General features: G+C 48.2%; 1 protein-coding gene across 1 annotated transcript in view; it reads left to right on the forward strand.

Annotated features, from left to right (window-relative positions):
- The window catches only part of mogs (mannosyl-oligosaccharide glucosidase), a 66,037-nt gene extending 53,926 nt beyond the window's left edge, over window positions 1-12,111 (forward strand). The window contains exon 4 of the mRNA XM_038793067.1: window positions 9,097-12,111. Coding sequence (XP_038648995.1) covers window positions 9,097-10,840 — 1,744 coding nt within the window. The 3' untranslated portion in view covers window positions 10,841-12,111. The remainder of the gene's footprint in view (window positions 1-9,096) is intronic.
- Window positions 12,112-15,591: the final 3,480 nt, after the last annotated feature.

Here is a 15,591-nt window from a genome sequence, read left to right on the forward strand (position 1 = left end):
CGCCACCCCCCCCGGTTCTTCGAGTTGAGCACTGAGTGGAAAACCTGCCCCACCCACCCCTTCCTCAGACGGACCTGGTCCGCCACCTTCAGGTGGGTCTCCTGGAGCATGGCCACGTCCGCCTTCAGCCCCTTCAGATGTGAAAACACCCGGGCCCGCTTAACCGGCCCATTCAACCCCCTCACGTTCCACGTAATCAGCCGGATCAGGGGGCCCCCCGCCCCCCTCCCCCGTCGACTAGCCATAGCCCATCGACTGCTCGCCCCTGGCCAGCACCCATTTGGCCCGTTTCCCACGGCGATAGAACCTCACCCCGACCCGCACCAACTCCTCCCTGGCCAATCCAGCAGCAACCCGGTATCTTCCCCCCCCCCCCCCCCCCCCAGGCTAGGACCCCTCCTAGCCGCGACTCTCCCTCCACTGTACTCCCGTGAGCCAGCTGACTTCTGCTGACCCCGGCAGCTCCCGCTCTAACTCCGACCCCTCCCGATATGAGGTCCCCCTTCTCCCCTGCATCAGCTCCTGGGCACCGCTTCAGCGCGGGGAAACCTGGTCTAATAACCACACCCCTCGCCACCAGCTCCACCCCCTCGTCCCGCAGCGCGGGAAACCAGAGAAAAGTCCGCGCTTTCACACTTCCCCACCCCACCAACGCAGCTCCCAAACAGCAGTCCCAACCCAACCACCAACTCCGTACAAACAAAGACACAGATCAACCACAAACCCCAGTACCCCCCTTAGAACACAAAACCATAACCCACAGCGTCCGAAAGCGAGAGAAAAAACAGAAACAAACAGAATAACCCGCTACAGCATAAACAATGATACAGAAATAGAAAAACTCCCACAGCCCCCAATCTCTAGTTCGAGTCCAACTTTTCAGCCTGCACAAAGGCCCACGCTTCCTCCGGGGACTCAAAGTAGTGATGCCGGTCCTTGTCGGTGACCCACAGGCGCGCAGGCGGCAACATGCCGAACATCACCTGCTTTCCGTGGAGCACCGCCTTCGTCCGGTTAAACCCGGCTCTCCGCTTGGCCACCTCCAGCACTCCAGTCCTGGTAGATACGCACTACCGAATTCTCCCACTTACTGCTCCTCACCTTCTTGGCCCATCGGAGAACACACTCCCGGTCACTGAACCGATGGAACCGCACCAGCATCGCCCGCGGGGGTTCATTCGCCTTAGGCCGCCTGGCCAGTACTCTGTGGGCCCCCTCCAGCTCCAGGGACAGATGGAAGGATCCTGCCCCCACCAGCGAGTTCAGCATCACGGCCACATAGGCCGGCAGGTCCGACCCCTCCAACCCCTCCTCGAGGCCCAGGATCCGCAGGTTCTTCCTCCGTGACCGAAGCTCCATCTCCTCGAACCGATCTTGCCACTTTTTATGAAGCGCCTCGTGTATCTCCACCTTCCCCACGAGGGCCGAAACCTCCTCCTCGCGCTCAGAGGCCTGCTGCTGCAACTCAAGTATCGCTGCACCCTGGGTTGTCTGGGTTTCCAGTAGCTTACTAGTCGTCACCTTCAGGTATTCCAACAACTCCCCTTTCAGCTCCGTGAAATAGCGCAGAAGGGCCGCCTGCTGCTCCTCTGCCCACTGCCTCCACTCCTCAGGGGCTCCACCGGCCGCCATTTTGTCCACCTTCCCCCGCTTTTCCAGGGGAGCTGCTGCCGTTTTTCTCCTCGCCCCACTTCGAGTCCGCACCATAAATCCCGGGGGGTTTTGCTCCAGACCCCTTTATCCACCAGGAATCGTCGAATCAGCGCCGTTTGGGGCCCTTAAAAGAGCCCACAAGTCCTATTAAAGCGGGAGCTGCCGAACGTGCGGCTTAGCTCCACATAGCCGCAACCGGAAGTCATCTTGATATCTATATTCTAATGCTCAGTGTTGCCAGGTATTAAATGATACCACCACAAGGTTCAGCCGACTATCGATCGAAGAGCCAAACACCAGTTTGTTAGTTCAAGGTCAAGGGTACTTTATTTACACACAATTAGTCATGCAACATAAACACTACTAGTTAACTACACCTATCGACAACCTGTATTTAACGTCGGGCACCCAGCTTAGGTCAGAGGAACAGTGGCCGCTGCTCGATTCTGGATCTATCGAGTCCGAAGGAGTAACTGCTGCTCAGCTCAGCCCATCCGCCTGGTAGCGGGCGTTGGACTTGCTTCTGGTGGGGCTGCACTTGGAGATGGCCGTAGCCGGGGCGCCAGGTCCGAGAGAGCACGAACACATGGCGGACTGTCTTATACTTGGGAGTTTTTGCGCTCTTTTGGGCGGTCCTTCAGTTTGGACCCCACTAATTGGGTGATCCCTGATCACTCTGTTCGATTCCTAACCAATAAATGGACGGGGGCCTGGATGGCTGGGTGTGTCCCAAGCGGTCACTGACCCCGTTGTTTACGCTTCCCTAGAACAGGCAGTGGCATCGAAATGTCTGGGACTGTACCGTGCTCTCGAGTACCAGTCCTTTGTCTTGGTGAAGATGGGCCATCAAATGCTAATCGGCCCATCAAAATGCTAATTGGTCGGTGTTTCGATACCGTCTGAACTCTTTGCTTTCAAATATACATTTCAGGCTCTGAGCCTGCCTGAGTATTGGCTTTGTCCATTTTACCCACTAGGCTTTGCGAGTTTCTCTGTTCCTGGTTGTAAGTGGCCATCCCAGATGGCTACAGTAGTTACATTGCATACCCTGTGTTGCCCTGTTATGTATTTCTTTTATTCCCTTTTCTTCCCATGTACTGTATGATCTGTTGAGCTGCTTGCAGAAAAATACTTTTCACTGTCCCTCGGTACACGTGACAATAAACAAATCCAATCCAATCCAATCATTGTAAATTTAAATTCCCAATACAGTAGTCCCCCTTTATAACGCGGGTGTTGGGGTCCAAGACAGCCACCCGCGTTGTATCCGAGCCGCGGATATCCATGATGGGGGTTTTAAATTTATTTAAAACTCTATGCTAGCGCTTCCCATTGTGAGTCTACGGGGGGGCGAGGGGAGAGGTCAGACCCCCGTAGACTCACAATGGGAAGCGCTAACATAGATTTTTAAATAAATTTAAAACCCCCATCGTGGATCCAATTAAAATTTCAGCGGCCGGCTCACTTTGATCCGGAGAAGGAAGCTGCTCTCACTGAAATCAGCCGGCCGCTGAAATTGACACTGCCCGCTGCTCTCTCCCTCCAATCCAACTTTTAAATTTTAATGTTTCTGATTGGAGGGAGAGAGCAGCCGGCAGTGTCAATTTCTTTTTTTTTTCCTCCGGCTTGCCCCCTCTCCCCCCACATCCTCCAACTAGACCCCTCTCCCCCCACACCCTCCGACTCGCCCCCTTTCCCCCCCAACACCCTCCGGCTCGCCCCCTCTCCCCCCACACCCTCCGGCTCGCCCCCTCTCCCCCCACACCCTCCGGTTCGCCACCTCTCCCCCCACATCCTCCAACTAGACCCCTCTCCCCCCCACACCCTCCGGCTCGCCCCCTCTCCCCCCACATCCTCCAACTAGACCCCTCTTCCCCCCCCACACCCTCCGGCTCGCCCCCTCTCCCCCCACACCCTCCGGCTCGCCCCCTCTCCCCCCACATCCTCCAACTAGACCCCTCTTCCCCCCCCCCACACCCTCCGGCTCGCCCCCTCTCCCCCCACATCCTCCAACTAGACCCCTCTCCCCCCACACCCTCCGGCTCGCCCCCTCTCCCCCCACATCCTCCAACTAGACCCCTCTTCCCCCCCCCACACCCTCCGGTTCGCCCCCTCTCCCCCCACATCCTCCAACTAGACCCCTCTCCCCCCACACCCTCCGGCTCGCCCCCTCTCCCCCCCAACACCCTCCGGCTCGCCCCCTCTCCCCCCACACCCTCCGGTTCGCCCCCTCTCCCCCCACACCCTCCGGCTAGCTCCCTCTCCCCCTCTCCCCCACACTCTCCTGCTCTCCCCCACAGCGTCCAGCTCGCCCCCTCTCCCCCCACACCTTCCGGCTCGCTCCCCCTCCCCCTCTCCCCCACACCCTCCTGCTCTCCCCCACAGCGTCCAGCTCGCCCCCTCTCCCCCCACACCTTCCGGCTCGCTCCCTCTCCCCCCACACCCTCCGGCTCGCTCCCTCTCCCCCCACACCCTCCGGCTCGCTCCCTCTCCCCCTCTCCCCCACACCCTCCTGCTCTCCCCCACAGCGTCCAGCTCGCCCCCTGTCCCCCCACACCCTCCGGCTCGCCCCCTGCCCACACCCTCCGGCTCGCCCCCTCCCCACACCCTCCGGCTCGCCCCCTCCCCCCCCCCCTCCTCCCCCGTCCCCCAACACCCGCAGGTCCACCCTCTCTCCCCCACACCCCCAGGGGGGTCTCCCCCACACCCACAGGGGGTCTCCCCCACACCCGCCCCCCTCCTCCCCCCCAACACCCGCCCCCCCTTCTCCCCCCCCAACACCCGCCCCCCCACCTCTTCCCCCCCCCCAACACCCGCAGGGCCCCCCTCTCTCCCCGCAACACCCGCAGGGCCCCCCTCTCTCCCCCACACCCCCAGGGGGGTCTCCCCCACACCCACAGGGGGTCTCCCCCACACCCGCCCCCCTCCTCCCCCCAACACCCGCCCCCCCTTCTCCCCCCCAACACCCGCCCCCCCCCAACACCCGCCCCCCCCTCTTCTCCCCCCCCCCCCCCCCCAAACACCCGCCCCCCCTCTTCTCCCCCCCCCCAACACCCGCCCCCCCCTCGGCAGTGTCAATTTCAGCTGCCGGCTGATTGTTTCAGTGAGAGAGCAGCTTCCCTCTCCGGATCAAAGTGAGCCGGCCGCTGAAATTGACACTGCCCGCTGCTCTCTCCCTCCAATCCAACTTTTAAGTTTTAATGTTTCTGATTGGAGGGAGAGAGCAGCCGGCAGTGTCAATTTCAGCGGCCGGCTCACTTTGATCCAGAGAGGGAAGCTGCTCTCACTGAAATAATCAGCCGGCCGCTGAAATTGACACTGCCCGCTGCTCTCTCCCTCCAATCCAACTTTTAAGTTTTAATGTTTCTGATTGGAGGGAGAGAGCAGCCGGCAGTGTCAATTTCAGCGGCCGGCTCACTTTGATCCAGAGAGGGAAGCTGCTCTCACTGAAATAATCAGCCGGCCGCTGAAATTGACACTGCCCGCTGCTCTCTCCCTCCAATCCAACTTTTAAGTTTTAATGTTTCTGATTGGAGGGAGAGAGCAGCCGGCAGTGTCAATTTCAGCGGCCGGCTCACTTTGATCCAGAGAGGGAAGCTGCTCTCACTGAAATAATCAGCCGGCCGCTGAAATTGACACAACTGACAGTTGGGGTCCATAAGCCCCCCCGCGGTATATCGCAAACCGCGGTATTGCGGAGCGCGGTATAACGGGGGACTACTGCAGTCAAACCTCAAAATGTTTGTCCCTTATTAGCACACTCAAACTATGTTCCCTGAGGCTCAAATAGCTAAATACAAATAAAGAGTAGCTCAAGTGATTTTTATGCCAGTTTAACAAATTAGAACATAGAACAGAACAGCGCAGTACGGGCCCTTCGGCCCTCGATGTTGCGCCGAACTGTGAAACCATCTGAAGCCTATCTGACCTACACTATTCCATTTTCATCCATATGTCTATCCAGTGACCACTTAAATGCCCTTAAAGTTGGCGAGTCTACTACTGTTGCAGGCAGGGCGTTCCACACCCCTACTTCCTGTAACAGCCTCCCCGAACAGGCGCCGGAATGTGGCGACTAGGGGCTTTTCACAGTAACTTCATTGAAGCCTTCTCGTGACAATAAGCGATTTCCATTTCATTTTTTAATTTCTCTGAGTAAAGAAACTGCCTCTGACATCTGTCCTATATCTACCACCCCTCAATTTAAAGCTATGTCCCCTCGTGTTGGTCATCACCATCCGAGGAAAGAGACTCTCACTGTCCACCCTATCTAACCCTCTGACTATCTTATATGTCTCTATTAAGTCACCTCTCAGCCTTCTCCTCTCTAACAAAAACAACCTCAAGTCCCTGAGCCTTTCCTCGTAAGACCTTCCCTCCATACCAGGCAACATCCTAGTAAATCTCCTCTGAACCCTTTCCAAAGCTTCCACATCCTTCCTATAATGTGGTGACCAGAACTGCACGCAGTACTCCAGGAGCGGCCGCACCAGAGTTATGTACAGCTGCAGCATGACCTCGTGGCTCCGAAACTCAATCCCCCTACTGATAAAGGCTAGCACACCATATGCCTTCTTAACAGCCCTATTAACCTGGGTGGCAACTTTCAGGGATTTATGTACCTGGATGCCGAGATCTCTCTGTTCATCTACACTACCAAGAATCTTGCCATTAGCCCAGTACTCTGCATTCCTGTTACTCCTTCCAAAGTGAACCACCTCACACTTTTCCGCATTAAACTCCATCTGCCACCTCTCAGTCCATATCTGCAGCTTATCTATGTCCCTCTGTATCCTATAACATCCTTCAGCACTATCCACAACTCCACCGACCTTCGTGTCATCTGCAAATTTACTAACCCATCCTTCTACACCCTCTTCCAGGTCATTTATAAAAATGACAAACAGCAGTGGCCCCAAAACAGATCCTTGCGGTACACCACTAGTAACTGAACTCCAGGATGAACATTTGCCATCAACCACCACCCTCTGTCTTCTTTCAGCTAGCCAATTACTGATCCAAACCGCTAAATCACCTTCAATCCCATACTTCCTTATTTTCTGCAATAGCCTACCGTGGGGAACCTTATCAAACGCCTTACTGAAATCCATATACACCACATCAACCGCTTTACCCTCATCCACCTGTTTGGTCACCTTCTCAAAAAAACTCAATAAGGTTTGTGAGGCATGACCTACCCTTCACAAAACCGTGTTGACTATCGCTAATCAACTTGTTCTTTTCAAGATGATTATAAACCCTATCTCTTATAACCTTTTCCAACATTTTACCCACAACCAAAGTAAGGCTCACAGGTCTATAATTACCAGGGTTGTCTCTACTCCCCTTCTTGAACAAGGGGACAACATTTGCTATCCTCCAGTCTTGTTGAATAAACTCCTCCATTATCTCATCATTCTTTCCTTAGCTCATGATCTGCACAAATTCTGCATCTTATTCTTTTTCTAAGGTTGTGACTTCCATTCCTTAATCCAGATAGCTGCTAAAGATGGAAAAATCCCATTCCCTGTTGTAGCTTCATTGACACTCCCCAGATTTAACATTATCTCCCCACCTACAGATCAACTCACACATGAACACTTAACAGCCCAAATCCTTTTGCAGCAATTCCTAACCTATTTTAATATTTAATCACATAGAATTCAAACAACAGATTATACATGTTCACCTGTGCATTACATAGAATTTACAGTGTAGAATGAGGCCATGGAGTCTGCACTGGCTCTTGGAAAGAGCACCCCACTTCGGCCCAGGCCACCACCCTATCCCAGGGGCTGTTTAGCACACTGTGCTAAATTGCTGGCTTTGAAAGCAGACCAAGGCAGGCCAGCAGCACGTTTCGATTCCCGTAACAGCCTCCCCGAACAGGCGCCGGAATGTGGCGACTAGGGGCTTTTCACAGTAACGTCATTGAAGCCTACTCGTGACAATCAGCAATTTTCATTTTTTTTTTCATTTCAGTAACCCCACCTAACCTTTTTTTGGACACTAAGGGCAATTTATCATGGCCAATCCACCGAATCTGCACACCTTTGGACTGTGGGAGGAAACCGGAGCACCCGGAGGAAACCCACACAGACACGGGGAGAACTTGCAAACTTCGAACAGTGACCCAAGCTGGGAATCGAACCTGGGACCCTGCAGCTGTGAAGCAACTGTGCTAACTACTGTGCTACCGTGATGCCCATATTACCTGAGTAATGGAGGTAGAGGGTTGGTTAGCTCAGTTGGCTGGACAACTGGTTTGTGATGCAGAGCAATGCCAACAGTGCAGGTTCAATTCCTGTACCGGCTGAGGCTATTAAAAGGCCCCACCTTCACAACCTTGTCCCCTCACCTGAGGTGTGGTTCCCCTCAGGTTAAACCACCACCACTGAGCACTCTCTCAAAGGGGGGAGCAGCCTAGGCTCCTCTGGGACTATGGTGACTTTCACCTGAGTTAACATTTACTCAGTATGGATAACACATAAAACAAAGCCAAATAGTGACTTTAAATACATTACCCCAAATTGGCCTCATAATATTTAATTTATTTCCCTTCAAATTACAAAAAGTTTTATTATTTTGTTAAAACTCCATCTAGTCCATCTTCCACTATTTATTTGTCAAAAATGTAAAAATTGTTTATCCCCCATAAATTTTTGAAAACTTTCCCTTTTGTACGGATTTCTATATTCCATACACTCAATTTATTTAATATCAAGCAATTCTATCCAGGCATTGTAGTTTTTAAAGAGTCAAATTATCAGAAACAGTAGTGCCTACAATTGGTATGAAAATCACAAACACTTTAAAAATGTAACAGATAAGTCTGAAGGAGCTAACTTTTTCAGCTAAAGTCAAAGTTTTTAGGTTCCAATTATCACTATGTTGTGATAGACTATCTTGAAGCTGCTAGAATCGCTTGTTTTCTGTGATTCATGATCAACATGTTTTAAAAAGCAAAAGTAGATGAGATACATTCAGCTTGGAGCCAAATGAGTTAATTTGGTCCGTTTCTGTCAATTAAAAAATATATTAAAAGAGCAGCACGGTGGCATAGCGGTTAGCACTGCTGCCTCATGGCGCCGAGGTCCCAGGTTCCATCCCGGCTCTGGGTCACTGTCCATGTGGAATTTGCACATTCTCCCCGTGTCTGTGTGGGTTTCGCCCCCACAACCCAAAGATGTGCAGGGTAGGTGGATTGGCCATGTTAAATTGCTCCATAATTGGAAAAAAAAATGAATTGGGCACTCTTAAAAAAATTTTTCAAATATATTAAAGATGCTTTTTGTCAGTGCTGGTGTTAAACTATTGCCCACGCACTATCACAGAACTGCACTAGAAATGGTTTGATAGAGAATGCTGCAGATTATTCCACATTTCAGCATGAATGTTATTTCTTGCTTTCACTTTACTGTTTTTTTCTTTCATATGTAACAGCTACAACTACCTGCAGGCACACTGTCCAAGTTTGGAGATGATGACAGACATTGTGAAAAATAGCTTAAATGGTCGTTTTATGTACAACACAGCATCTGCTCCCAGGCGGTACTACATTGGTGTAGACAGTTACAGACCGACGCCAAAGCAAGCTGGAGATAGCGCACAAGACAACTTCTTGGTTCATCAAGTGACTGTGCAGGTTCCTTTTGAGGTTGAAGTCCGGTTTGAGTCTGAAAGTTTCACTGATCGATCTGATCATCTCGCTGGGCAGATCTTCACAAATGAGCTGGAGAAGTGTAAACAAGCATTTGATGAAAAATTTAATGCCATTTTCAAATTGCCAGATAAAGGTTTTCCCCCTCAACAAATAAAATTTGCAAAAGCTGTTTTCAGCAATACAATAGGTGGAATGGGGTATTTCTATGGTCAGTCATATGTTCAGTCTGTATATAATGAATACCCGTTGCCTTACCTGGAGGGCCCACTGTACACTGCAGTTCCATCCCGTTCGTTCTTTCCTCGAGGATTCCTCTGGGACGAAGGATTCCATCAACTTCTGATCAGTAAATGGAATCCATCTATTAGTAAAGAGGTGATTGGACACTGGTTAGACATGATGAATGTAGAAGGTTGGATACCGAGAGAGCAGATTTTAGACAATGAGGCACGTAGTAAAGTGCCTGCAGAATTTATTGTACAGAGAAATGAAAATGCCAACCCTCCTACACTCTTCCTCACAATACAAAAACTGATTGAAGATTTAAATGGAAGTTTGAATGACGAGGACAAGACTTATCTGAAGAGACTTTTCCCACGTTTGAAGACTTGGTATGATTGGTATAATTCAACCCAAGTTGGGTCCCTGCCATCCACCTATCGCTGGAGAGGCCGTGATACCGACACAAACCTGTTCCTTAATCCAAAAACTCTGACCTCTGGCCTTGATGATTACCCACGAGCATCGCACCCTTCTGAGGATGAACGTCATGTGGATCTTCGTTGCTGGATGACATTAGCATCAAAGATCATGACAGACACTGCAAAAATCCTTGGAGAACCACATCAGGACTATCAAGATATGTATGAAAAGCTAAGTGACAACTCTTTGCTTCAAGAACTGCACTGGTCTGAGGATCTGAAGGCATTCAGTGATTATGGGAATCATACTCAGTCTATTATTCTTGAGCGGGAGAAAATCTATGTGCCACCTGGTCAGCCACGACAGCATGTCCAACCTGCTCGACTTATCCGTTCTGTTCGGAAACAACCAAAGCTTCAGTATGTCAACGCTTTTGGTTACGTCAGCCTGTTCCCATTCCTACTTCAAATCCTGCAACCTGACTCTCCAAAACTTCAGTACATCTTAAATGATATTAGGGACGATGAGAAACTCTGGACCCCTTATGGCCTGCGCTCTCTTTCAAAATCCAGCCCACTTTATTTGAAACGCAACACTGAATACGACCCACCTTACTGGCGTGGACCCATTTGGATTAACATGAATTACCTTGTGGTTCGGGCACTGCATTACTATTCCACTCAGAGTGGACCATATCGAGAAATGGCAGCAACATTATACCAGGAGCTGAGGACTAACCTCATATCAAATATGTATAAGCAGTTTGTACAAACTGGTTATTTGTGGGAGCAATATAATGATAGTACTGGTAGAGGACAGGGTAGCCACCCCTTTACTGGCTGGTCTTCCCTAATAGTTCTAATAATGGCAGAGCAGTATTAATGCTCGCACTGGTATCTGGCATTATGGTTTAGGGCTGAGCCTAGGGGATCTTTCAAAACATGAAATAATTTTGGTTAAACTTCTCTGCATGTCTGCATATTAATTGGATAAAAAATTAACATTGTTGTACGTGTTTTCTGAGTGTAAAACAGGCACAACAGTGACATTTAGCAGTGTAACAGCACATGTTGCTTTGCAGATGTGTGCCAGGTGACTACTACATTTTCAGGGCCTATATAGGTGGCCCTGGAGGCTGCCTGAAACAGTAGGCCTGTTGAATATGTTAATGAGAGGCCAAATGCCTATTTTAAGACTCTGTTGGAGCAGACGGCAGGTATGGTCCATGAAGATTTCAGTGGCTGCTGAGAAACGGGTACGCTTTGTAAAAACATTTACTTGAATGTGGAGTCAGAAGGAGCAAAGAATGTTCCATCCAGCTCACCGCACTATTGAAGTTTCTCCTCAACCACATTCCCCCCCCCCCCCCCCCCCCCCCCCGTCTCCTTCACAGAGCTTACTGAGATCCTCGCTCCGTCTTTTAAAAGTAAATCACATCTTGAATTGCTTAATTGGCAAACTGATAAATGCATTTCTTATTAAAGTTATATTTAAAAGATTTAATATCCTGGCTACCTTTTTCTTCACAGATGTGTGATTGGATGAGTGTCAGTTACACTCTTAAAGAGAATGTGTTCAATCCATGCCACCAAGGAGGCGGATAGCTGTTGTATTTGAAAGAGTAGATTAAGATCTCAGTGCTAGGTTTTAACAGGGCTCTGCTAATTCTGACACAATTGTATTCCTTTGTTAGATTGAAAGTTGTTAATGTTGCTTTATTGCAATGATACCAGAATTTGAACGGCTGGCCCAATGTACCACAGTAACTGGTTTTATGTGAAAACTATTAATTAAGAATTTGGAATATGTCCTGTTTAATTAATGACACAACCCTTTCATAGGTTTATATTAAATCCCTCCAGTGCCCATGATCCCATGTATATGTTTGCAATGGTGTTTTTTGCATTTTGTGTGACATTTTGTAAATAAATTGATGTCAAGTGGAAGAAATCAGAGTGACAACTTCAAAGCAAGTGATCAGGAACATACATCATCCAGCTACATTGCAGAGTTAGCTCTAGGATATGAGGAGGATGCACTGCACATCAATCTTCAACAAACTGATCATTCCTATTATTCATATTCCTTACAGAAATGGAAACATGTTATAAAGGAATTCTGAAAAGAAATAAAATTTATGATATTTTCTTCTCAACTATAACTGCTGAATGTAACTATGAACAGGAAGAGGCAGTTTAGTCCCCAAGCCTGTCCACTATTGAATTGGATTGTATATGATCTACACCTCAGCTCTATTTTACCCACCTTTGACTCATATTCCTGATATCCATTCCGAACAATAAACCGTTGAATTCCATGTTGATAGCTTCAATTGACTTCCACCATCCAGTTTTCAATGGAACAGTTCAGAGAGAGGCCATTTGGTCCAATGAACTTGGAACAACACAATGGACATTTCATTTAGTCCTGAAGTCCCAGGACTATTGGAATAGTTTGTTTCTCTCATCCTGAAGTCCCACTCTCTCACAATATTCCAGCAGTTTGTTTCTCTCATCCTGAAGTCCCACTCTCTCACAATATTCCAGCAGTTTGTTTCTCTCATCCTGAAGTCCCACTCTCTCACAATATTCCAGCAGTTTGTTTCTCTCATCCTGAAGTCCCACTCTCTCACAATATTCCAGCAGTTTGTTTCTCTCATCCTGAAGTCCCACTCTCTCACAATATTCCAGCAGTTTGTTTCTCTCATTCTGAAGTCCCACTCTCTCACAATATTCCAGCAGTTTGTTTCTCTCATCCTGAAGTCCCACTCTCTCACAATATTCCAGCAGTTTGTTTCTCTCGTTCTTTTATAGTGAATCCATATCCATCAACCAATCAGGCAATCAATTCCAAATCCTAACCAGTCCTTGCATAAGTTTTCTCTTTTTTTGGAGCATTTTGATAATGCTCCATGATATTCCCCCGAATAGTCTGCTGTAATTTTAAAACCTTGCCCTGCCAGAAAAAATAGCTTCTTTGTATCTTTTTTGCCTGAGTCATTTTAACATCTCCATTAGATCACCCCTCTGCCTTCGAAATTCAAGGGAGCACATACAACAGATCCTCATAAGGAAAACACAAAATGCTGGAAATAGTCAGTTGGTCACACAGCTATGTGTGTCTCAGTTAGTTTAAAAATGTGAGCATCTGTGGAGAGAGAAACAATTAACTATTAAGATCGATGATCTTTGCTCAGAACATTTTGATGAAACATCAAAACTCCTGTATAAGAAGTTTCTTTTTTCAATAAAACTTCTTTATCTTCAACATTAAGCCAACAGATCTACAGGTGCTTTGCAACATTATCGCCAACAGATCTGCAATTTCTCCACCTCTTCTAACACCAGTTAGTACTGGCTATTTGGCTGCATCAAGTCCTATTATTTCTCCTTTATCATTTTTACCATGGAATCACTGCTGTGCAGAAGGAGGCCATTTGGCGCATTGAGTCTGCATCGACCCTCTGGAAGAGCACCCTACCCTGGCCCTTTCCCCTGCCGTATCTCAGCTCCACCTAACCTACACATCTTACGACATGAAGGGCAAGTTAGGTAATCCACCTAACTTGCGCATTTTTAGAATGAGAGAGAAATCCGGAGCACATGGCGGAAACACATACAGACACCCTTATTAAATCTACTAAGGTCTTTCCTGTTAACGTTTTTCATTTCCTTCTACTGTTATTTTGTCCATTGTGGAAATGGGCACAAAGTAATCTTTTAAAAAACTTGTCATTTCCTCCTCATTTGTAGTCTCACTTTCATCCATCTTTAATGGGCTAACATTTCCCCTTACCTAAGAAAAGCTATGTAATAAAGTGGTAACACTTTGCTCCTGCTCCCTTTTTTAACTGGCTTTATATATTTTTATACTTTTTATATTTGTTTCATTTGCATTTGGTTTGATACTTTGTGTTTCTATCCCTTTAATAGCTGAATGGCTTCATCCCTTTGATGTTTATCATTGAAAACATTGGTTTATGACTGCTTTAGTCGGTAATAAGGAAATGGCAGATCAAATGAACATATATTTTGTTTTTGTCTTCACTTCAGAAAGCAAAAGAAAATGTCCATAATAACTGAAAATCTGAAAGTAGCAGAGGGGAACTTGGTGAAATTACAATCACTGGAGAGGCAGTACTGAGCAAACTGACGGAACTGTGGGCTGACAAGCCTGCGTCCGGATTGACTTCATCCGAGGGTCTTAATGAGATTGTAGATTCTGGAAAGATCCATTAGACTGCAAAGTAGCAAATATTCAAGAAGGGAGGAGGACAGGAAACTATAGGCCAATTAGTTTGACATTTGTCATGGGAAAGGCGTTAGATTTGATCATTAAGGAGGTTGCAAGTGGGCACTTTGAGAAACTCAAGGTGATCGGGAAGTGTCAGAATGAAAAGAAAATCACATTTCACCAATTTTGGAGCTCTGAGGGAATAATATGCCCTGTGGATGAAGGAGAACCTACAATAGAAGTACTGTACTTGGATTTCCACTAGGCTTTGATATAGTACCACATCAGAGGTTATTGTGGAATTTAAAAGCTTGGAGTGCAGGGATTAGCATAGGAAGAAGGTTGGCTGGTTGACAGGAAACAGAGTATGCACAAATAGGTCTTTTTCAGATTGGCAGGATGTAACAAGTGGAGGAGCCTCAAAGTTTTACAATTGGGGCTGGTTTAGCACAGGACTAAATAGCTGGCTTTGAAAGCAGGCCGGCAGCACGGTTCAATTCCCGTACCAACCTCCCCGACAGGCGCCGGAATGTGGCGACTAGTGGCTTTTCAGAGTAACTTAATTTGAAGCCTACTTGTGACAATAAGCGGTTTTCATTTCATTTTCATTTCAATTGATATCAATGACTTAGATGAGCGGAGCGGAATCTGCAGATGGCCCAAAGATAAGACGGAAAGTATGTTGTGAACAGCACGTGATTGCAGACGGATAGAGATAGGTTGAGTAAGTTTGTCAAAATCTGGCAGATGGTGTATTATGTGGGAAAATGTTCACTTTGGCATGAAGAATACAAAAGCAGAGTATGACTTAAATGGGAACCAGCTGCAGAATTCTGAGGTACAGAAGGGGGTGTTCTCAATCATCAGTCAGAAAAATAATATGAAGTTACAGTACAGCAAGTAATTGAGTTTAATAGAAAGCAGGAGGAGGTAATTCGTCCATTCAAACCCGCTCCCCGAACAGCTGCTGGAATGTGGCGACTAGGGGCTTGTCACAGTAACTTCATTTGAAGCCTAGTCGTGACAATAAGCGAATTTCATTTCATTTTTTTCATTTCTTTCATGATGGATGTGACTCAACATCCAACTCAATAGCCTAATCCCGCTTTCTCCACAGAACCTTTGATCCCCCTTCGCTCCAACTGTTCTTGAAAACATACAGGGCAGGGCAGGATTCACCATTTCTGAGACTAAGTGTTGACCCCGAGGCAAGATTCGTGGAGTGACACGGCAGCAAAACTGGTGCCGCGCCTGGACTGATTCAGCGACTTAAGGAGCTAGCACTGGTGCCACGTGGAACACAATCGATTTCAATGAAAAAAGGTGCCGGTTCTGCGATCGACACTCAGGAGGCTGACAAGCTGCAGCCACATATACACACTACTACCTACACGCTCACA

Source organism: Scyliorhinus canicula, chromosome 3 (assembly GCF_902713615.1).
Source record: "Scyliorhinus canicula chromosome 3, sScyCan1.1, whole genome shotgun sequence".
Lineage (NCBI taxonomy): Eukaryota > Metazoa > Chordata > Chondrichthyes > Carcharhiniformes > Scyliorhinidae > Scyliorhinus > Scyliorhinus canicula.